General features: G+C 41.8%; 1 protein-coding gene across 1 annotated transcript in view; it reads left to right on the forward strand.

Annotated features, from left to right (window-relative positions):
* SLC6A15 (solute carrier family 6 member 15) overlaps positions 1 to 24,006 on the forward strand; it is a 104,764-nt gene extending 80,758 nt beyond the window's left edge. Inside the window, exons 7-12 of the mRNA XM_044277252.1 lie at positions 360 to 601; positions 689 to 881; positions 7,045 to 7,237; positions 8,853 to 9,012; positions 19,202 to 19,364; positions 21,758 to 24,006. Coding sequence (XP_044133187.1) covers positions 360 to 601; positions 689 to 881; positions 7,045 to 7,237; positions 8,853 to 9,012; positions 19,202 to 19,364; positions 21,758 to 22,135 — 1,329 coding nt within the window. The 3' untranslated portion in view covers positions 22,136 to 24,006. The remainder of the gene's footprint in view (positions 1 to 359; positions 602 to 688; positions 882 to 7,044; positions 7,238 to 8,852; positions 9,013 to 19,201; positions 19,365 to 21,757) is intronic.
* The last annotated feature ends 341 nt before the right edge of the window (positions 24,007 to 24,347 follow it).

Consider the following 24,347-nt stretch of genomic DNA (forward strand, 5'->3'; position numbering starts at 1 on the left):
ATTGCCCCTGTGTGAAACGTCCAACAGTAGTCGGGATGGAGGAGACATCACATGGAGGTGAGTTGCCTGGTCACATGACCCTCCATCAGCAGCCATTTTAAAGACAAGACCTCTGTGTGGACAGGACAAAAGAACTGGCAAAGTATATCTTATTAAATATAGAAAATGGTGCAGAATTTCAATAAAGGTTATATTAGTAAGTGCCATATAGTCATTATACAAAAACGTTGGTCAATAGTAACCAGAAAGTGGACAACCCCTTTAAGTATGTTAAGATAAATAACTTCGGAGCATTTTGCAGCAGTCTCAAGAGCACAATTACTGTCATCTTACTTAGTAACTTTTTTTTCTCATTTCAGCTTGAAATAATGCTAGAGCCTAAGGTCTGGAGAGAAGCAGCGACACAAGTGTTCTTTGCTCTGGGTTTAGGATTTGGAGGAGTTATTGCCTTTTCAAGCTACAACAAGCGAGACAACAATTGCCACTTTGATGCCGTCTTGGTGTCATTTATCAACTTCTTTACATCAGTTTTGGCAACATTGGTCGTGTTTGCTGTATTGGGATTCAAAGCAAACATTATGAATGAGGGCTGCATCTCTGAGTAAGATTCCTGAGTTCTTTCATGTAATTGTTTTAAAAGTAACGTCAGCATATTAAATATTCTTCATTACTGACTTTATTATTGCAGGAATGCAGGGAAGATTGTGAAACTTCTGCAAGCGGGCAATCTCAGCCATAGTGTCATCCCGCATCATGTGAATTTCTCCAGCATTACAACACAGGATTACCAGTTGGTGTATGATATTATTAAAAAGGTTAAAGAAGAAGAATTTGATGCGCTCGGATTGGCAGCTTGCCAGATAGAAGATGAGCTTAACAAGGTAAACCGTTACCTCAGAGCAGCGAGCCCAGGAGGAGCAAGTGGAGGATGGGATTGGTAGTAGTTCTGGCAATGATAGTTGCACACACGAATCATAGTGCCAATCCTCACACTGATCCCCCCTATGGCCGTGCAGTGACAGGAATGCACACTGTTTTCTTCCATTGGGGCCCACACTTATGTTGGGGCACCTGCAAGATGGTAGTTGGGGTGCCATTAGTGTTTAGTGTTGGTCCAGGTGCAAGGTAGGAGGGGTAGGTACAATGGCCAGTATATGGCAGTAACCAGGCCGGGTGTGATAAATTATTAAGTCCCTCTTTACTAAAGTGCAGAATAAGAGTAGTAGTATATCTGACAGTAGCACAGTAAGGCACAGTTCCAAGTAGTTCACAGTGCATTTCTTCCCCAATAGTAATACAGGGATAGCAGGGAATGATGGAGATTGTAGTACTCCTTCCCTGTCTCTTTCTATAGTCTCTCTGCAGAACCTTAGGCATGCAGTTGAGGCTCGTAGTAGATGTTTCTGTAATTTCCAGGATGAGGGCTTCAGAATTAAGTTATGGTTGGCCAAACCATCTCGAAGTGTGGAAAGGTGTGTGAGCAATGTTCCCTTTCATGGCAGCAAAATCTTTCTCTGCCATAAACATGCACAATACCTTGCTGTCTGACTCTAAGGCATGGTTTTGCAGATTCTGGACCCTCTAGTTTCCTTTCTGGAGCACTTTTGTAGAATAGCTTGCTTGGGTAGCTGTAGTCAGAGATGAGGAGCTTGTACAATATAGGTCTTCTCTCTTTTTCAGCTAAGCACAGCTGATGAGCCAAACCAAATCCATCTCCTAGTGACCTAAGGGGACGAGCCAAGGTTGTAACCCTTTTTCCATAAGTTGAAAATGCGTCACTCACCAATTTAAAATATTCTCTTTATTGGTGTATCAAAAATCCATAAAATACACTTGCAGGATGACAGGCCGAACTGGATGGACAAATGTCTTTTTTCGGCCGTATGTACTATGTTTCTATGTTACACTAGAACTAGAGGATGAGCCAATGTTTTAACCCTTGCTTGTCCATATAATCCTGTTGATATACAAATATAGAAAATTAGAATATTTATCTTAGCATTACAACATTACAGCAGTCGCCCCTTTGCAGTAACCCTGTTTTAGGAGTACTGCACCAGCACTTTTTAATATATATGTGCAGTGCTCTTAGATCCTCATATACAGCATTTTTTGCTGCAAATCTCTGCAAATTATTATACTCCGCCTTTTTATACACACGGAGGAGTTGCAGCTCAGTGATAACCAGTATCCCTACCAGCCTGCAAGCTCTCATTACACTTACCGCTCCTCCTCCTCCTCTTACATACACTCATACACAGTGCTTGAATCAGTTCCGATGCTGCTGTAATCACAGGACTAATTCACAGTCAGATAGTGGAACTGGGTGTTACTGCTGTAGGATTCTCCAATCCCAAAATATCCTAAAAGAAAAAAATGATAAAAATACTGATAACACTTCAGTCAATTATATCCTTCATCCAGTTCAGAAACATGAGTGTAGGAATAATTCCAGAAAACACAATTAGCAAGCTATTTAAGTGCAATTAGGACCCTTGTCTTGCTTTATCTGGATGAGGGGTCAGGGCTGGTGTGATGGAAGGTTGAATCACAGGACTAGTTGGTAACCTCCTCTATAGACAATCAAATAAGTTGTAATTCCTTCTTTGAGTAAATATTTCAGTTATTTTCTTATCAAGGCCAGCATGTCCTATGCCGGCTTTGATATGGCTTGCACCACCAGAAGAGGCCTGTAATTTATGACAAGGCATAGGCTTTGTAATAAATTATTTGCCTCCTCCAGCTCTCTGTGTGCCAGAATGAAATCTACAGCAGTTCATTGCTGCTGTAGATTTTGGTCATTATTTACACCAGTTCCTGGTGTAAATAATGGTGAATTAGACAGGGCTGATGGCCCTGCCCTCACAACGCTCTCACTCCACTCATTTTTCTTGGCAAGGGCAGTGTAATATGCAGATTGCAACAACAAAAAAGTCACAAATGCATTGAAAAGGAACAAATGTGGTGAATTTGCTACTTTTGTACACCATAAATAGGCATGAGGGGAATGATGAATTTCCCAAAATGTTTCCAAACTAAGGTGACAGAGGCATGCATAACTAAGGACTCATGGGCCCCAGTGCAAAGGTTTAGCTTAGGCCTTCCAGCAGAATTTTTCCTCACCCTTGCCCACTTCAAGTGATTACAATGCAGTCACATCTTGTTTGATTGGGTTGTGTGGTTCCCAGATGACTGCAAGATGTTTAACAGAAGGAGGTGGCTTTTATATCACATTGTGCTTTTTGTGCAGTTGTACTCAAGCACTTGCTCTCTGGTGTCAACCAGTGCATGAATATCCACGTTTAATCAACTTGTGCTGTAGGGCCTGATAATGGGTTTCACATTAGTAACTGGATACCCCTACACACCACCAGAACCACCACTACTCGAAGAGAAGTAGTGGTACTGGTGGAGTATAATCACCTGTGTAGCTCGGCCGTCTTTCAGTAAATTTTTACACAACTTCCCTTCTCTGATTAGATACTGCCCTACTGCTACTTCTGCCATTTAAAGGTTAATAAACTCCTCTCTGACAATAGGGGATGTCCAGTGTCATAAATCTTCTTCCCCTGTCTCATCCACTGCAGCCATCAAAAGAAATCAGAAAGGAGATCAAACAAATAATGTGGTGGGGGGTCTTCTGGCTTGTAGTCTAGTAGTAACTGGGATCCCTATAGTTACAACACTGTAAGGTGGTAAGAGGTTTAAAGGTTTAAGTGGATTCCTAGAGGTACACTTCAACCCTTTCCTAACATCTACCATACACTGTATGTATGGTTGACATGGAAGCCGGGTGCCTTGTAGTATACTATAAAAGCGATCCAACAATTCCTTGGTAAAGTCACTTTGTGGGACAAAAAAAAAAAGTTAAATAAAGTTTAATAAAATGTTAAAAAAAATGTAAACAACAAATAATTTGATATGAAATAAATGGCTGTATTTACCCCAAAATGGTACCATCATGGGAAAATCTTATTTAGAAAAAGCAGTATTAGCCCCGAACTTTACAATCAGCAATTTTTCATAATAAGATTTTCTCCTGGTGGTACCCTCAAACAGTTCAGTCAGTGCTTTTTCATAATTAGATTTTCCCTTGTTGGTTGCCTCCTACTGTTCAGTCAGTGCTTTTTCACAATGGAAAGCTAATTTGCATACCTTATCTAGGAAAGATATTCAAATTAGCTTTTTTTCCGAAAAGACTAAGACTATATGATGCCAGTAGAAGTAAGATATGCTAATTAGCAAATATTTTTCACAGAAACACAGAGCAGCGTTGTTTAGACTATAATACACCTAAAGTATAGATGGTCTCCCTAATGAGAAAAAAACCCTCCACTCAGGCCACTCAGTTAACCAGGGCAATTTTCTCTTGAGGCACTCGGTTGTTTTGGAAGAAGACCTCTTTTCTAGTCATGTATTACTTATCTCGGATTAACAAGAAATTCAGGGTCATCTAGAATGCAATTTTTTGGTGAAATTCAGGACAAATTCTTAATTGGCAGAATCAATTTGCTCATATCTAGTTCATTCCCAATAATTGCCTGGTCAGTTGGTCCATGTAAAAGGACCTTTAGAAGCAGCTAAATGACATTGAAATTAATGTTGTTTAGTCTGTGATTTAGAAGTACACACAAAGCCTTTATATTTGAACTCCCAAATTCTTGTATTTTGCCCAGTTATGTTTAGGAAGTTTCTGTATTTCCAGATTCCTCAGTTAATGGATATGGAGATGTTATGATGCCCCTCACTATACTGGAGACATGCCAGTATTGATACCAGGTACCAGTCTGCTTCCAGCTTTTTCAGTATATCCTGTCTTAAAAGGACTGCTTGGACTAACAGGAGACTGTCTCCCTTCTGGAGTTCTTCTTAAAAGAGTAAAAGAATGTTCTTAAGTCTGATATCAAACTTGAATCTTAGCATGCAGATGTAATAGCAGTTATGAAAACAGATAATGCCTGCTGATTCTGGCTACAAGACACTGGTTCTGCTGCACCAGATGGTATTGCATTATGCTAATATGTGCCATCTGGCATTGAGAAAATTAAATGCAATGTGTTTTGAAGAAAAACATTACATTGTGATACTTTAATTTATTGGAACATAGCACAAGCAGCAAGATTTTTTATTTACCTAAAATGTAGGTTATACAGTATCTACTGTACCAAAATAAGTGATGAAAGACTCTTAAAGGCTATGTATATCTTCAGGGGCCTTTTTTTATTATTGCATTTTACTTATATTGGGCTTCAAATCATTTTTTCAATTTTTTTATTAAAAATATTCAGCAGCTTTGTCATAAAGGGTTAACTTCTGCCTAGCTGTGAGTATCCTACTTTTACTTTCATTTTGTACATGTCATCTAATAACCCTTATCTCTAAATTACTAATAGCTCAAAAACACTTATTTAAGCCACAGTCTTATCAGTTAGATAATAATTGAGCTATAATGAGTGTTCATAAGGTCAGAGATCACAGATTAGGAGCTGTCAGCTGAGCTGCCTGACAGAACGCAGTAAAAATACAGAACCTGCTACTAGAGAATCTGATGTCTGTACAGGGAAAGGGGCTCAACACTTTTAATAAAAACCAATTGAAAAAATAATTTTCAAATTCAAAATGAGTACAATGTTGGCATTGGCTCTATGGCACCATTTCTCTAATATGAGTTTTTTTTTATGTAAAATACATATTGAATTTACTCTTTAATTATTTTATTGTGAAGAGTGACTTTAAAGGCTTTCCCAGCTAGACTATAATTAAAAAGGCCGGAATCTCAGCTCTCAAGTGATACCATGGCCAATATTTTATGTGCATTATTCAGGGAACATCATTTGTTTGAGGGCTCATGCCCACAAACGTACTTTGTTCCTGTGGCCGTTCTGCAGGAAGTTACTCCGTGTGCATTCTGTTTCCATATGTCCATTCAGCAATAAAATAGAACTTGTCCTATTATTGTCTGCATTATGGACAAGGATAGGACTGTTCTATTAGGGGCAAGCTGTTCCCTTCTGCAAAATACGGAATGCACACGGACATCATCCGTATTTTTTGCGGATCCATGTTTTGCGGACCGCAAAATACATAAGGTCGTGTGCATGAGCCCTGAAGCTGAGGACCTGCATGAAAAGTTTAAATAGTGAAAACCACTGCTGTGGATTTTAAAGGTCAGTTTTTGCATGTACCGTAGTAATACCAAATACACAATGGGGGAGATTTGTCAGAACTGGTGTAGAGGAAAACTGGATTAGTTGCCCATAGCAACCAATCAGATTCCACCTTTCATTTTTCAAAGGAGCTCTGAAAAATGAAAGGTGGAATCTGATTAGTTGCTATAGGCAACTAGACCAGTTTCCTTTACACCAGTTTTGATAAGTCTTCCCCATTGTGTACGTGAGATTGGGCATGAAAATCTGTGTGGAAAAACCATATGTAATCCTCTTCATGTGCATGTACCCTTACACATCTAATTATCTCCTTCACCTAATCAGGACATATTTTGAATCTGTGAATGGTATTTAGTGTTTGCATAGATATCTAGTGGTACTTGGATTATTACGAGTTAGTTCATCTTTTCCTTGCCAAATGTGCTATGGAAGGTGCCTAAATTGACAGCAGATTGTGCACCACCACTTTAAGGACACAATACACCCTTAGGGCTCATTCAGATGGCAGCATGTTGCTTTCCGCATCTTTTGCAGATTAGATGCGGACCCATTCACTTCTATGGGGCCCCGAAAGATGCAGATAGCACTCCTTCCCGCAAAACAAATAAAACATGTCCTATACTTGTCAGTGAAAATTGGGAACTGGCCACACTGAAGTCTAAGGGTTTGTAAAAATGCGTAACTCAATCCGTCTTTTTGCGGACATGCTGAACTGACCGCAACAAAGCAGATCCACATTTTTGCGAACAGCAAAAAACATACTGCCATTTGAATGAGCCCTTAGACTTCATTTTTGTTATTTGGTACATTGGTTAAATTCAACAGCATTTTACTACTACTACAAATAATAATTATATTTGTTTCCTCTGATTTGCAGTCTGTCCAGGGCACTGGCTTGGCTTTCATTGCTTTTACTGAAGCCATGACACATTTCCCTGCATCTCCTTTTTGGTCTGTGATGTTTTTCCTCATGTTGGTAAACCTGGGCCTTGGCAGCATGTTTGGGACCATTGAAGGAATCACCACACCTATAGTTGATACATTTAAAATAAGGAAGGAACCACTTACTGGTAAGTCCAATTATCTGAACATAATTTTCACGTGCTGAAAAAGTGTGGTAAAAAAATGTTAGGTTTGTAATTGAATAGCAAATGTAACACAATCTAGGCATGGGAAATATAAGGGGGAGGTGTTTATAAAAAAAAAAACAGCATACCCTCGGCACACTCCCAGTCTGATGCAAAAAGTTAGACATTTTTGTATTGACTCAATCAGTGCATAAATGAAACTTTCACTGAATCCAAATAAGGGATGGAATATTGCTTTACGTATCAGGACATTTCTGTCTACACGGACCTTTGTCTTCAATGCCACTACTGAATAAAGGAAGGACATAAATGTGAAATAATAAAAAAAAAACGAAGAACCAAAAAAGTTTCCAAGGGAAGACTGTGAGATATGTAACATGGGAAAGAACAAATGAAAGAAACTAGTTGGTAAAACTACATTTATATACAGTAATGAGTGCCAACACATGAAGTGTTACTAATGGGCAATGTGGATACAGTAACACAAGAGGAATACGAAGTATATAATATGATGTGTGGACACAGAAAATGTAAGGTATAGGGTATATATGTAGGTGTAAAGGTAAGAGAGTAGAAAGGTGGCTGATATCGGGTGGAAAAGGGAAGGTACAGGCAAGGATATAAGAAAGTAGCTCACCAGGAGGATGGAGGAGAACAGCATTTCCCAGCGCTAACATGTGTATGCTTACATGGTGGCATGGATGAGGTTTAAATGTGCAGGACTTCTCCTGCCTGCTGCTACTTCTAGTTTTGGATTAAAAACGTGCCGGAAAATTTGCCTAAAATCTTCCTAAAAAAAACCTACCTTAACAGTTCAAGAACACTTTAAATTGTCTTACTTTCTTTCAGATTTATATACCAGAAATGTTGGTACATTTTTTCATTAGAAGTCATGGCCCTTGTCGAGGATGCCCAAAAAATTGTCTAAAACATGTCATCTGTCTTTTTTTCTCCAAACTGCACCAAAATGCGGCAAAATTCTAGTCAAAGTCGAGACAGAGTCATATATAGACCATTGTAGCAAACCTTTTTCTGTTTATAAGGTCTATTATTATTATTATTATTAGTGCATTCTACTTATCTGGGGCTAAAAATCTTTTTTCAAATTAGTTCCCTGACAGCTCATAAACATTCATTTAAGCAAAAGTCTTATCAAAATGAGAAGAATATGCCTTAAAGGAGAGGCAACAGTCTGCAGAAGAAGGAAAACTGAATGCTGTAGGACAGGCATGCTCAACCTGCGGCCCTCCAGCTGTTGCAAAACTACAACTCCCAACATGCCCGGACATCCTACAGCTATCAGCCTACAGTAGGGCATTGTGGGAGTTGTAGTTTTACAACAGCTGGAGGGCCGCAGGTTGAGCACCCCTGCTGTAGAAGACAAAATGTTGAAAATTCTTAATAAAGATCGATCAGAAAAATTATTTTTAGCCCAAGATAAGTAGAATGCAAAAAAAAAAGTCCCCAAAGGTGTCCATAACCTTTAAGATATTGACCACTGTCTTCTTTGTATATAATACAGCATTGCTGCTTTCATTTATATCATTGTTTTCTGTGTATAGTACTTAATGAATATATTATGTATTTTATACTTCAGTTGGATGCTGCTTGATGGCGTTCTGCATTGGCTTACTCTTTGTGCAGAGATCAGGAAATTATTTTGTTACTATGTTTGATGACTACTCTGCAACTTTACCGCTTCTTGTTGTGGTTATTCTGGAGAATGTTGCTGTCTCTTGGATTTACGGGATTGACAAGTAAGATGTAGTTATTTGTAGCAGTTATATGACATTCAATAATACATGATATTTCTGTTGGATTCCTGTGAACTCTTTGTATGTCCTCCTCATGCCAATTTGGCAACATAAAGAGATATACACAGTATTTTCCAATAAATTTCTGTAGGTAGTTCCCATGGAACAGAGAGATTTCTAACCCACCAGTATATGGAAATAACTAGAGATGAGCCAATGAAAAATTTGATTTGCACCGAATCCGAATTTCCTCATGCTCCGTGGTAATGAATCACATTTTTTTCTAAAATGGCTTCTGCATGTGTTAGGACATGGAGCAAAGAACTCTGGGAACGAGGGATCAACCACAATGCCATGCATGCAGCCAATCAGCAGCCAGCCAGCACTGTGATGTCACAGCCCTACAAATAGCCTCAGCCATTTTGGATTCTTCTAATTTTCCAGTGTGCTTAGTGCAGGGAGAGATGTCAGCAGGCACTAGGGACAGTGGTAGGAAAGACTTAAAGGGTTTCTACCACTTCGTTTTCACATAATTAGCTTTCAGACACTAGCGATCCGCTAGTGTCTGCTCTGCCAAACAATCCTAATATAATAGCTTTTGGGGCAGCCATTTAGCAAAAAAAAAAAGAACTTATATTGATATGCTAATGACCCTCTAGGTGCTATGGGGGCGTCATTAGCACCCAGAGGATCGGTCTACCTTCACAAAATGCCGCCGCCCAGCGCGTCCCTCCAGCCTGCCCATCTCCTCCGGAATGCGATCAAGCGGACGAATTCTCGTGCATGCGCCGTGCGCGTCTGTATTCGGCGCATGCGCAGTGAATGTCCGACCGCTTCCCTGCTCAGACATCTCCACTGCGCCTGCGCCGATGACGTCATAGTGCTCCGAGGAACAGGCGCAGTGGAGATGTCTGTGCAGAAAGCGGTCGGACATTCACTGCGCATGCACCGAATACAGACGCGCACGGCGCATGCGCGAGAATTCGTCCGCTTGATCGCATTCCGGAGGAGATGGGCGGGCTGGAGGGACGCGCTGGGCGGCGGCATTTTGTGAAGGTAGACCGATCCTCTAGGTACTAATGACGCCCCCATAGCACCTAGAGGGTCATTAGCATATCAATATAAGTTCTTTTTTTAGCGAAACGGCTGCCCCAAAAGCTATTATATTAGGATTGTTTGGCAGAGCAGACACTAGCGGATCGCTAGTGTCTGACACCTAATTATGTGAAAATGAAGTGGTAGAAACCCTTTAATTGTGCTAAAAAAAAACTATTTACAAGTTCAGGGAAAGATTAGTCAAGGTGTAGGGAAAGGATAGGGAGCCATTATCAGTGCTATAAAAGGAGAACAGGGTGCAATAGGAGCGATTTTATTACACCTTGCTGCACTTATTGGGGATCCAAATTGTTTTTAGGTTGTTTGCGCTATATGATACATCACTAATTTCAGCAAACCTTGCTTGTGATTGGGGTGAAAGTTCTGTGATACAGCCATTTATGGGATGTATTAATAGGAAAGATATTTATGTCCCATTAGCAGTTCTGCTTTGATTTAACATTGTTTAATATTTTTTTTTTTGGGGGTGTATTAATAGAAAAAAAAGAGGGAAAAATATATGTCATAATTGTCATTCAGCAGTGAAGTTACATTGTACTACAGCCATTTACATGGTATAGAAAAAGAAAATATATGTACGTCCCATCACCCGTTTTGCGGGGAATTGTGATTGTTATGTTTCTTTTTTTGTGGTTTGGAAATAGGAAAAAAAAGAGAAAATATACGGTATGTCATAATTGGTATTCAGCGGTGAAGTTACATTGTACTACAGCCATTTACGTGGTGTAGAAAAAGAAAATATACGTACGTCCCATCACCTGTTCTGCGGTGAATTGTGATGGTCATACTTCTTATTTTTGGGTGTAGATATAGGAAAAAGAATATGTCTTAACTGCTGTTCTGCGGTGAATTGTGATAATTTTTTTGGGGGGGAGTTTATTAATCAGGAAAAAAAATATGTATGTCTTAATTGCCGTTCAGTGGTGAACTCACATTGTACTACAGCCATTTATGTGGTGTAGTGAAAGAAAATATACAAACATCCCATCACCCGTTCTGCGGTGAATTGTGATTGTTATATTTCTTTTTTGTGCTGTATAAATAGGAAAAAAAGGGAGAAAATATATGTCATAATTGGCATTCAGCGGTGAAGTTACATTGTACTACAGCCATTTACGTGGTGTATTAATAGGAAAGATACGTACTGTACGTCCCGTTAGCCGTTCTGCGGTGAATTGTTCAATTTCTTTTTTTGGGGTGTAGAAATAGGAAAAAGAATACGTCTTAATTGCCGTTCTGCGGTGAATTGTGTTTTTATTTTTGGGTTGGGAGGGGGAGTTTATTAATCAGAAAAAAATTAAAATAAAATAAATATATATATATATATATATATATATATCTTAATTGCCATTCAGCGGTGAAGTAACATTGTACTATAGCCTTTTTTGGGGGGTATTATTTTAATTTTAATTAAATTCTTTTATCATACAGTATGTCAGACAGACAGGTAACAGACCCTTCAAATGGAATGGGCAGTGGCCAAAATGTTTCTGTCGCAGGCAGCAGAAGAAGGGTGGTGGCAGCATAAGTCGCAGCGAGAGGCCGGAGCTACCGGTGTCATCTAGTGGTCGTGTCTTGACAAGCAAGAATCGGTGGGTTCCTCTGACCCAATGCTTAGTTGGCATGACCCGGGAGCAGGCCCTGTGCCCCCACCTTTCTTGAACCTTCCTGTTATTTTCGGTTCCCTTAGCGCGAGAAGTATTATATGACGTAGGCTCTGCTCCACTTTTCAGCAAGGACGAGCTACTAGAGGACAGTCAGCAGCTACTGCCCAGCCAAGATCTGGAGGAGACATCCACCGCTTCCTCTGGTAGGTAGGCAAGTAGTGATGATGAGAGTCTCGTGGGAGCAGGTGTTGCGAGCGGTCTGGTTCCTGGCCCTGAGACCGTTAAGGGGGACATCAGTGACGTGCAGACAGTAGTGGATTATGATGAAGGCGATCGCACTTGGGAGCCAGGTGAAGAAGGGGATTCATCATCATCAGAAGAGGGTGGCAGATTGCGCATCAGGCAGTGGCTGACCCAGCAGGGTGGCAACGTGGCTGTGAGTCAGCAGGGTGGCAGCAGTGGGCGGATGGGAGCCAAATGTGTCCGGGGTAGACCACCCGCTTTGCAGGAGCCTACTGGCCTTAAAAGTTGGGGTGCAGGGGTTCACGAAGGCAGCGGTAGCAGGCAGTCAGGAGTGTTGGTGGGAAAATGCCATACTCGGCAGTGTGGCAATTTTTTGTTAGGCTGCCAGAGGAGGTGAACATGGCCATTTGCCGGATTTGTGGGCACAAGGTGAAGCGTAGCCAGGGTGCCAATGTTGGCACCATGGCCCTGCATCAACACATGCAGCGTCACCATAAAGTGGCCTGGGAGAACCCTGTCTCCGATGTGGTGGTCCAGCCTGCCGCAGCAACTGCTGCATTACCCAATGGCACGCAACCAATTTCATGCAGTCAAGGCTCCACCACCTCAGAAGAAGCGAGCTGTCTGTCCTTCCCATCATCTGCTGGTCCTGATGCTACTGCTTCTCCTTCTCGTCAGTCATTCCGTCAGCAAGCGATTGTCAAGGGACAACAGTATGCGTGCACTCATCCAATGGTGCATAAGCTGAATGTGCTCCTGGCCAAGTTGATGGTGCTGCAGTCCCTCCCTTTCCAAGTGTGGACTCTGCACCTTTTAGAGAACTGATGGCTTGTGCCAAGTCGAGGTGGAAAGTCCCAAGCTGTCATTTCTTTGCTAAAAAGGCAGTACCAGCCCTGCACACATATGTAGAACAGAAAGTAGGCCAGTCCTTGAGCCTATCGGTGTCTTCCAAAGTGCATGGCAGCGCCAACGTGTGGAGCTGTAACTACGGTCAAGGACAGTATATGTCCTTTACGGCCCACTGGGTAAATGTGGTTCCTGCCCAGCTACACCAGCAACTTGGCTAGGTGACGCCGCTTCCGCCTCCACTTCTCACGCAGTTGGTCCTGCGACAAAGTCAGCCTCTGCCGCCTCATCATCCACTTCTCAGTGCCCCACCAGCATACCACATGTACAGGGCACAGCGGTGTCAGACTGTTGCCTAGGCGAACAGAGTCACACAGGGGAGAAACTGCTCCACGCCCTTCATCAAAAAATCAAATCCTGGCTTTCTTCTCGACAATTTAAAATTGGAACCATGGTGACCGACAACTGGAAGAACATGGTGTCAGCGCTGCGTCAAGAAGGGCTGAGCCATAAGCCCTGCATGCAGGGCGCACGTGTTCAATCTGGTTGTAAAACAGTTCCTGAAGTCTTCCACCCAGGGCTGCCATCAGAAATTTTGGGGCCCCTTACACAGCTCAAGGCCTGGGCCCCCCCTCCTACCCCGCCCCTTTAGAATCCGTCCTGACTCCACCTCCCCTCCACCCCCAAGGACCTACCCCCAATTTCATTATTTTTTTACAACTACAAAGACAGTAAAAAGTGATAATCAGCGATTTCAGTAAGGAATTAATTTTTGACCAAATAATATGAAGCCTGCTACCACGACAAGGTAGGCTCTTTTAAGCAGGACCCTACACTAACACTAACTACACTACCTGTTCTAATCTGCCCTAGCAATCTTCCCCTGGCACATTTAAGAAAAAACACCTTAAAAGCACAAGGTTTACTGTTACAGTGGTATGGGGGGATCTGTGGATGATGTACTGTTATGGGGGAATCTGTGGAGGACTTACTGTTATGGGGGGAATCTGTGGAGGACTTACTGTTATGGGGGAATCTGTGGAGGACTTACTGTTATGGGGGGAATCTGTGGAGGACTTACTGTTATGGGGGGAATCTGTGGAGGACTTACTGTTATGGGGGAATCTGTGGAGGACTTACTGTTATGGGGGGAATCTGTGGAGGACTTACTGTTATGGGGGAATCTGTGGAGGACTTACTGTTATGGGGGGAATCTGTGGATGACTTACTGTTATGGGGGGAATCTGTGGATGACTTACTGTTATGGGGGGAATCTGTGGATGACTTACTGTTATGGAGGGAATCTGTGGATGACTTACTGTTATGGGGGGAATCTGTGGATGACACACTGTTATGGGGGGATCTGTGGATGACACTGTTATGAGGGATCTGTGGATGACACACTGTTATGGGGGGAATCTGTGGGTGACACTGTTATGAGGATCTGTGGATGACACTGTTATGGGGGAATCTGTGGATGACACTGTTATGAGGGATCTGTGGATGACACTTATGAGGGATCTGTGGATGACACTGTTATGGGGATCTGTGGATGACACTGTTATGGGGATCTGTGGATGACACACTGTTATGGGGGGAATCTGTGGATGACGAACACTGTTATGGGGATCTGTGGATGACACTGTTATGGGGGATCTGTGGCTGACACACTGTTATGGGGTATTGTGGATGACACACTTATGAGGGATCTGTGGATGACACACTGTTATGAGGAATCTGTGGATGACGAACACTGTTATGGGGATCTGTGGATGACACACTGTTATGGGGATCTGTGGATGACACACTGTTATGGGGGATCTGTGGATTACACTTTTATGGGGGATCTGTGGATGACACTCAACCACTCTCAAACCCAACTGGTCAAACTTGTTAAATGGATCCCAAACACAATATGCACAATAACACACCCCCTCCAACACTTAATTAACCCCTTCATGGCCTAAACATTTTTTTCAAAGCAGAACACAAAGCTAAATAGGGCTGGGTGGGCTGGCAAGGGAGGGGTTAATAACAATAAGTGATGGAGGATCCTGGCCCTGTGGGATAATCCAGAAAACAGCTTTGCATTTTACCCCCGAGCAAAGACCACACAACATAGAGCTGCCGAGCCAAGGAGACAACATAAGGATCAATATGAAAATAAATAATTTGGAGCCTTTGAAATCGCTCAGCTCAGTATGCGGCATAGGCTACTTTCACACTGCCGTTTCTGGGTCCGTCTGTGAGATCTGTTTCAGGGATCTCACAAGGGCCCCAAACACATCAGTTTTGCCCCCAATGCATTCAGAATGGATAAGGATCCGTTCAGAATGCATCCGTTTAGCTCCGTTCCGCCTCCATTCCGCTCTGGAGGCGGACACCAAAACGCTGCTTGCAGTCGGATCTTTAGATTCTTTTCACCTGTGACTCATTCGATTCTTAGACTCCCTGTACAGTGTGTGACTCAGAGCTGCTAGTGCTTGCCTTGCCTCAGCTCTGATTGGTTGGTGGGCGGGGAGGGTAGGGGCTGGCAGAAGCAGCTTCCACTCTAGGATCAGATTACACTCCTCCCGAGCCCCTCCCCTCCCTGCTGCAAGCGGCTCTGCTATTGTGTGCTAGGTCAGAAAGAGCTGTTTCACTCAGATCAGCTCAGTCAGAGGAATCGACTCCTCCGGTTCAGTGAACTGAATCCATTCAAATGAATGATTCGTTCATGAACCGGACATCACTAGCAAGGAATAATCAATTGCCCCCCTCTAGCGATGCTATAAAGTTCAACTCAAGTCAATGACAAATGGGAGGGGAAGAAAAAAAAAAAAGTTTTTTATTTTTTTTTATTTTTTTTATTGGAACTGCCCGGGCCCCCCCCCAGGGTCTGGGCCCCTTACTGGGGTATTGGCTGTACCCCCCTGATGGCGGCCCTGCTTCCACCCATCTGCAAGACATCCTGAAAATGGCCAGGAAACTTTGCATGCACTTCAGCCACTCATACACCGCAAAACACACCCTCCTTGAGCTGCAGCGTCAGAATGGCATCCCCAAACATAGGCTGACATGAAACGTTTCCACCCGTTGGAATTCCACCCTCCATATGTTGGACCGACTATATGAACAGAGAAAGGCCATAAATGATTTCTTGATGATACAGGCAGACAGAGGTATTCCCCTGTATAGCTTTGATGTTAGCGAGTGGCAGCTCATGCATGACACCTGCTGTTTGTCAGTCGCCAGGACTACGGGATGAACAATGTCATTCCACTGATTCATGTCCTGGAACAGATGCTGCTAAATCTGGCTGGCCAGGGGACAGGAGACGTGGTGACTACATCTCATGGCAACGTAAGCCCTGTGGCGGCTGAACTAGAGAAGTAGGACATTCGAGCACAAGCAATACGTAGAGAAATGGATGGTTTTTCTACACAGGTGACACAAGTCACTTGCGCAAATCGTCAGATGCATGCTCACTTGCTTGCGTAGTGACAGCCGAATTTTCACCATTTGCCAGAGGGGTGACCACTGGCTCTCCACCATGTTAGACCCTTGCTACAGGTCCAAAATGGGGACCTTTTTCACACCCACTGAGAGGGAGGACAAACTGAACTACTATCGAGACATCCTATGTAGTCAGTTGCAGTGTTGAGCACAAAATTCGAAAAGCTAATTTTTATCTTGAATATCACCACTTCGAGAATTCGCGATTATTTAGAATATAGTGCTATATATTCGTTATATCAAATATTCATAATTTTTTCCATCTGAACACATGATTCCTCCTTGCTTCTTGCTTGTGGGCCAATGAGTCATTGGCTCACAAGCAACTTAAGCAGGGAGGAATCATGACTTCAGATGGAAAAAAAATTACAAATATTCTAAAAACAAATATATAGCACTATATTCAATATAGTGCTATATATTCGTATTTTAGAATAGTCATAATTTTTCGAGTTTTCAGTGTTCAGTGTTCCCTTCAGATGGAAAAAAAATGACGACTATTCTAAAATATGAATATATAGGACTATATTAAATATAGTCCTATATATTCGTTTTTTAGAGAATCATGACTTCAGATGGAAAAAAATGACAAATATTCTAAAAACAAATATATAGCACTATAATCTATAGTGCTATATATTCATTTTTTAACACACGCCTGTATTGATCGCGTAATATTCGTATATTACACGATCATTACCTAGCTGATTTTCGAGTAAAAAAAAAGAATGTAGAATATAACGAATATTCAAATTCGCATATATTTGATGAATATTCTACAAAATATTTGCGAAATATCACTAATTCGAATATGACCCCTGCCGCTCATCACTAGTCAGTTGGCTGCTGCCTATGTGCGCCATCGCCCACCCTCACGCAGTTCTGATCGGAGGATCCCTCTGCACTCATGTTCCACTGCTATGGCTGCTGGAGGTGGGGGGCAGGAGCAGTACCAGTACCAGCTCCATCAACAGCAAATTAAGTCTAGAGTTGCTGATGAACAGTTTTCTTCATCCACCTACTGAAGAAACTACTCACCAGCAGCAGCAGCTAGACATACAGCAGAACCTGAACCAGCAGGTTGTGGCATACTTGGAGTTCACCCTGCCACCCCACATCGAAGATCCCCTGGACTACTGGGCATCCAAACTCGATTTGTGGCCGCAACTGGCCGAGTTTACCCTGGACAAGCTTTCCGGCCCGGCCAGCAGTGTGGCATCAGAGCGAGTGTCTAGTGCGGCGGGAGCCATAGTTACCCCAAGGAGAACTCGCCTGTCCACCCAAAATGTAGAGAAACTGACCTTTGTGAAAATGAATCATGCGTGGATCAGCCAGGATTTTCAAACACCAATGCCTGATGCATCAAACTAGATAATCCATGGTGCCAGACCAACAATTTGACAAAATAGAACTGTTTCTTCTGACTATCTGCTTCAGCTACTATTCTGATGCTGCCACCCACCTGATGCCACACCTACTGCCAGGTGCTCCTACTGTCAGCCACCATCGTCAGCTGGTACTAGTATTGCCCCCCACCTACCCAATCTGTCACTGGGCCACTCTGTGGTCTCCTCATGCTGCTGCCACCTCAACACTATGTCTTTGGGTCACTCTGTGGTCTCCTCATGCTGCTGCTACCTCACCACTATGTCACTGGGCTACTCTGTGGTCTCCTCATGCTGCTGCTACATCACCACTCTGGTCTTCTCATGCTGCTGCCACCTCAACACTATGTATCTGTGCCACTCCGTGGTCTCTTCATGCTGTTGCCACATCACCAGTCTGGTCTCTTCATGCTGCTGCAACTTCACCACTCTGTGGTCTCCTCATGCTGCTGCCACTTCAACACTATATCTCTGAGCCACTCTGTGGTCTCCTCATGCTGCTGCCTTCTTAACACTATGTCACTGGGTCACCATTCTGGTCTCCTCATGCTGCTGCAACTTCACCACTCTGTGGTCTCCTCATGCTGCTGACACCTCACTACTCTGTGGTCTCCTCATGCTGCTGCCACCTCAACACTATGTCTCTGAGCCACTCTGTGGTCTCCTCATGCTGCTGCCACATAACCACTCTGTGGTCTCCTCATGCTGCTGCCACATCACCACTATGTCTCTGGGTCACTCTGTGGTCTCCTTATGCTGTTCCCACCCTCCCCACTTCATGACTGGGCCACTATTTTGCCTTTTTGGCCTGGTTGACATCATCATTTATTTGACCCTTCTTTTGATCTGTCAGAAATAAGGAAAAATGAGATGCACAATGGATCCTGTCTATGTAGCAGCTGTAAGGCCTGTATGGTCCCTTCAAAATTGGGTTATGATTTGGTAGCTAAAAGCAGGAGTGGGTACAAAAATATTCTATTCTGTTTTGGATCCACTCCTGTTTTTTTTGGCTTTAGCCATTTAAAAATGTTCCTGTGTGTAAATATTACTATAACATAATTTTTAGAGCACAAGCTAATATTCTTTTGATTCCACCTCCAAAGGTCCACCTACAATGCCCATTGATGTTGATCTCAGATACTCAAGTCAAATTTCCTGGTTCCTTTTGTACATGGGCTGTAGAGTGATTCCTGCTGTTACCTGCTATGACCAGTCAATATCATTCAGTGCACTAGGTCTTACTTTTCCCACCAGCCCATCAGCATTTAACACATTAGATTAATGTTCTGAGAGGGGATCAAAAGAACACAACGGGCGTCATCATAACCTGTGTAGTATTTACTACATCATAACCTGTGTAGAGTAAATTAACATTTAATTATAGGACAACCTATTTAAAGTGTGATTTTCAGCTCCAGTAATATGTATCTCCAGTCAAAATCTACTTCTGTTGCTTCATATTATAATTAAAAATTTGCCGAACTGGCCTTTTCTTTTCAGATTTATGGATGACCTAAAGGATATGCTTGGATTCACTCCCTACAAATACTACTATTATATATGGAAATACGTCTCCCCTATAATGCTAGTTATTTTGCTTATATCAAGTATTGTCCAAATGGGCATCACTCCTCCTGGTTATTATGCATGGATTGCTGAAACGGTGAGTGATGGGAATTATTGCCTTTCTTACATAAGGGAACAGTAATAAATTTGGCTTTTTGGACTTAAAGTGTACCTCCAAGGATCGATTTTGTGGATATGTACCTCAATATGTAAATTTAAATGATTGTTCAGTCCTTTTTATTAGCTTTTTTTTTTTTTTTTTTTTTGCTGGCTGCACACCTCATTAGTTTCATGAGACAGAAGGAGGCATGACTCAATGCAGCCCTTTACTTCCTTCTTGGTGATGTTATCTGAAGTAGCAGATCGATAAAGTGAGAGAGACTGTATAACTTAAAACACTTTCCTAAACAAAGAAGTAGAAGCTGTTTGTATGCATCAGATGTAGAGGGATTGTGCTATTTTCTACAGTCCTGTGATTACAGAAGTGTCTGAACTGAAACAAACAGTGTGTAGGAGTGTCCTAAAAGGGAAAAGAACAAGGAGAAGGGTACAAAGTATTAGGCTAGGCATACATGGCAGTCTTGGCCACTATACCTGTTGTGTGACTACAGATTTCACTTTCGCTTATGGAAAGTTAATGGAGTCATGTTGCAACCTGTAGATTGTTGTGATTGCAGCACTACAGTCACAAGTCATCCTACCCTACTGTATTGTTGCAATTTTAGCAACCCCTGAGTTCCAATGTGATTTCAGTCACATTCACTATGCTTCGATGAGGCATATCAAAAGTGTGATCTTCAAGGCAGGTGATGGGTTTTGCCCCAAGACTGCCATATAGCTTCCGACTAAAGCCTTATTCACACAGTCAATGTTTGGTCAGTGATTTCCATCAGTGATTATGAGCCAAAACCAGGAGTGGAGGCTACACCGAGATAAGGTATAAGGGAAAGATCTGCACCTGTTCTTTGTGTAGACCTGAACCTGATTTTGGCTCACAATAAATTAATAGAAATCACTGACCGAAAACTGACTGTTTGAATAACCAATAAGGCTTGTATAAAAACTAATTTGGAAACAAGAGAGGTCTTTAACATAGCTTTGAAGTTGAAGCTTTGAATTTAAAGAGTTAAAAAATTGTACACCATAAAGTTTTTACTTTTTTAGTGAAGGTACATTTTAAAGCACCTCTGTCAGCATGATCAGCACTACTAAACCAGGTATACAGCCTGGTAGGGTTGATCATGCTGATAAAAACCTTTAAATATATAATCATGCTGATAAAATCTCTAAATCTATAAAAATATTTATTATGAATATCATATTGCTGAGAAAAACACATTTTTACATGCTAATGACCTAATTTGAGCACCAAGGGGCTGGCAAAACCCTTGGAGGACTAGTTTGTTACACCCCTTCACCGTCAGCCTCCCCTCCTTCCCCTGGATTTACAGTGCTAGACATCAGGTCTAGCATGTCTTTTTGAGCCTGTGCCTGCTCTTCGAGTCTCAGAGCTTGTTCTGTGTTCTCCTGCTCCTCTCCAAGAACTGAGACCTGTCATCTGTGCCTGCACTGTATCTTATGGCTTCAGCCCTTCATCAGTATATCTCCTGGAACACTCAGCAAGTACAGAGACCAGGAGATACAGCACAGGTATAGATGACAGGTCTCAGCATTTATTTTGTGTTCTCCTGCTGCTCTCCAAGAGACCTGTTGTCCATGCCTGCGCTGTATCTCCTGGTCTTGACACTGGATCAGTATATCTCCTGTTGCATTGAGTAAGTGCTGAGAACAGGAGATATAGTGCGGCACAGATGAAAGGGCTCAGTGTTTGAACAGCAGCAGGAGAACACAGAAGAAGTGCTGATACCAGGAGAGCAGTCACAAAAGACATGACTATATCCAATGTCTAGTGCAATCAAGGGGAAGGGAATGAAGGTAAAGGGGTATAACAAACTGGTGCCCTCCAGGGCTTTAGTTCCCGTGTTGTCCAGTTAGGTCATTAGTATATAAATAAAAATGTGTTTTTCTCAGCGATAGGGCCATGAATATTCATTGTTTTTATCAGCAAGATAAACCCTACCAGGCTGTATGCCTGGTTTACTGGGGTTGATCATGCTGACATTGGCTCTTAAATTGAGATAAACTATGTAATATCTATGCAGTATAACATGCGTGCAGTGCATATATTCCTTTTTCTAGCCATGCTCCATGAAATTAGTACTTCATGGGCAAATTTGGGTTGATAGGTGTCCAGACATATTTGTTGGTATTATAGCCCTTTACATTATCTCACCATATGTGTTTCAAAGCCATATGATTTCTACATCAAGTATCAGCATTTTATAAGTTATAGGTTTTATACGTTATTATAACGTTCCAAAGTTATTGTCAAAGTTTTATGAAACTCAGTCTAGATGGTCCATTACATGCCTTTTAAAACAACTAAATATATTCTGCTATCCATTATTTATCATCTTTTTTTCTTTGTAGGCTACTGAAGAGCGTTTGAGTTATCCAACCTGGGGACTTTTTGTATGTGTGTTGCTTATAGTACTTGCTTTACTTCCCGTTCCATTGGTCTTCATTGTCCGATTCTTTAATCTTATTGATGATAGCAGTGGGAGCCTGGCTTCAGTTTCTTATAAAAGAGGGCGTATTATAAAAGAAATATCCAACCCTGAAGAAGATGATGCCAGTCTGATCCATGAGAAGATTCAAAGTGAAATGCCATCACCAAATATTGGAAATAGCATCTACAGGAAGCAAAATGGATCTCCATCTCTGAAAGTAGATACTGCCCCCAATGGACGATATGGCATTGGATACCTAATGGCAGATATGCCAGACATGCCTGAATCAGACTTGTAAATGAAATAACAAAATGCAAAATGTTTCCTTCTTGGCACTGTACACTAGCTCTTCTGAGGCGAAGAGGTTGGCTTTAATGCTTGTGAAGCACTGATAGCAGTATATTGTTCTCAGCACTGAGGACACATAGTTTGAGAGGGAAAAGGGTATTGTGGGTTGTTACCAAAAGGCATGGGACTATTGTGTTCTGGATATGGCTTTAGCCCTTAGCACTTTCTAGGACCTTAAGTACTGTATGTGTCTTACCTCTCTGTGCCTAATGTATCCCAACATCAAGTGACAAATCAGTTACAAACATCTGTCTTCTTTACATGCATAGAAATGTCATAATACAATGAACAATAAGGGCAATGAATTGAAAAGTGTTTTACATGCTAATAAGTTGTGGGTCCCTAACTTCCCTTTAAGCCATATGAACGGTTGGTTGGTGGGCTTCAGTATTATCACGTATTAAGGATATTTCTCAGTATTTTATTAGCATGGAACCTTTTCTGCTGTCTTGGTCAGTTGAAGCTCAGGGCTATCAAGCAACTGTTCCATTTTAATGTTCTTTAACATGAAAGGTCCATTTTATGTGATTTTATTTGAGTTAATTTCCAGATTCTTTCTTCAGTGTTAATTTCATTTCAGAATGTCAGGGTCACTCAGTGGTCATAAAGTAAAGCAATTTTGAATGTTATTTTTCAAGACCAAAATTGGTATTTTCAATGGAAGCATACGGCACAGGAAAGCCAAATGCATAGGTCTACAGCTCATCATGAATGTATTCTATATGGAGAAGCATTATTACATTTATTAGGAATATTTCAACAAAACAAAGCTATTTGTGCCAAAATGACTTATATGCCAACCTGTTCCAAAGCCACTTTGTGTAGATAGGGTTCATTACCATTAAAATATGCCTGCTTACTAATACTAACCTACAAGAAGTTAACTGAAGCACCTCATTAACCAGTAATAGAAATCAAATCCAGAATAGACTTCTCTATTTTTACATGCAGGACAAAGGATTTTATATTTTTATGTAAACTTCAGTTCCTCGCATAACGGTACCATGCAATATTTAATACAATTTGCACAATGACAAAGATTGTACAATTATTAGGTGCATAGAGTTCTTCTAAAGATGCGAAATGTTTCATTGACCAAGTAAAACACTACTGCTTTTTGGTATTAATGGAATGTTGGTCACTTTGGGTAGTACAGGATCACTTAAACACGCACACTTGCATAAGACACTCGCTGTCTAGTATATGGCACTTACTCTTAGATCAAATCTGGTCAATTTCTGGAGATGAAATCACTGTTGAGTTGATAATGTTTTGTAAAAGTTCATTCAAATGTATCTCATTGAAAGTACCTAAACTGGCTCTGGTTAACTCTCTGGGCCCATTTCTTCATGAGACAGCCGCCTGACCCCAATTTCACACATTGTTTAACATAGCCTATTAAAGGAGCACAATACATTACAGGAGTTACTAACAGGCGAGTACTAGAGGCTGAGAGTGATTGCACTCAAAATCTAAAAATCCCTGCTCCAGTAGGTTTGACACATCTACTAATGAATGCTTATCAACTCATGTTGACCTCAAATACTACTAAAGCTTATATATGTATTTAGAACTCATTATATTTGGATTGCAATATAATGAATACTTTAAAATATATTATGCTGACCTCTGTACAAGCAGAGTCTGCTTTATTGTCCTTTATGTAGCCAGTTTATTAGGCTATGTTCCCACTAGCATGAAAGTAAAACACTACTGTAGTAAATGACATACTAATGCACTAAAGCCTTTCATACTCTCTCCATTAAAGGGTTTCTGTCACCAGAATTAACCCTAACTGTACTATTTTTATGGTTACGGATGCCTCGGTTACTGCACAATTTTAACTTTGATATGCAAATTAGCCTCTAGGAGCAGGGGGCGTTGCTCCTGCTCCTAGAGGCTCGGTTCTCCCACTTAAAGTCACGCCCTTCCATCCTTGATTGACAGGCCAGCGTTTGTCTTCTCCTGCTGGCCCTGTGCGCTAGGTAAATCTCGCGCCTGCGCAGTCCCAGCACAGAGGGCCGGCAGGAGGAGACAAATGCTTGCTGGCCCTGTCAATCAAGGACGGCAGGGCGTGACTTGAGGTGGGAGAACCGAGCCTCTAGTAGTAGGAGCAACACGACCCCTGCTCCTAGAGGCTAATTTGCATATCATAAAAGTTA

This window comes from Bufo gargarizans, chromosome 2, assembly GCF_014858855.1.
Source record: "Bufo gargarizans isolate SCDJY-AF-19 chromosome 2, ASM1485885v1, whole genome shotgun sequence".
In the NCBI taxonomy this organism is placed as follows: Eukaryota; Metazoa; Chordata; class Amphibia; order Anura; family Bufonidae; genus Bufo; species Bufo gargarizans.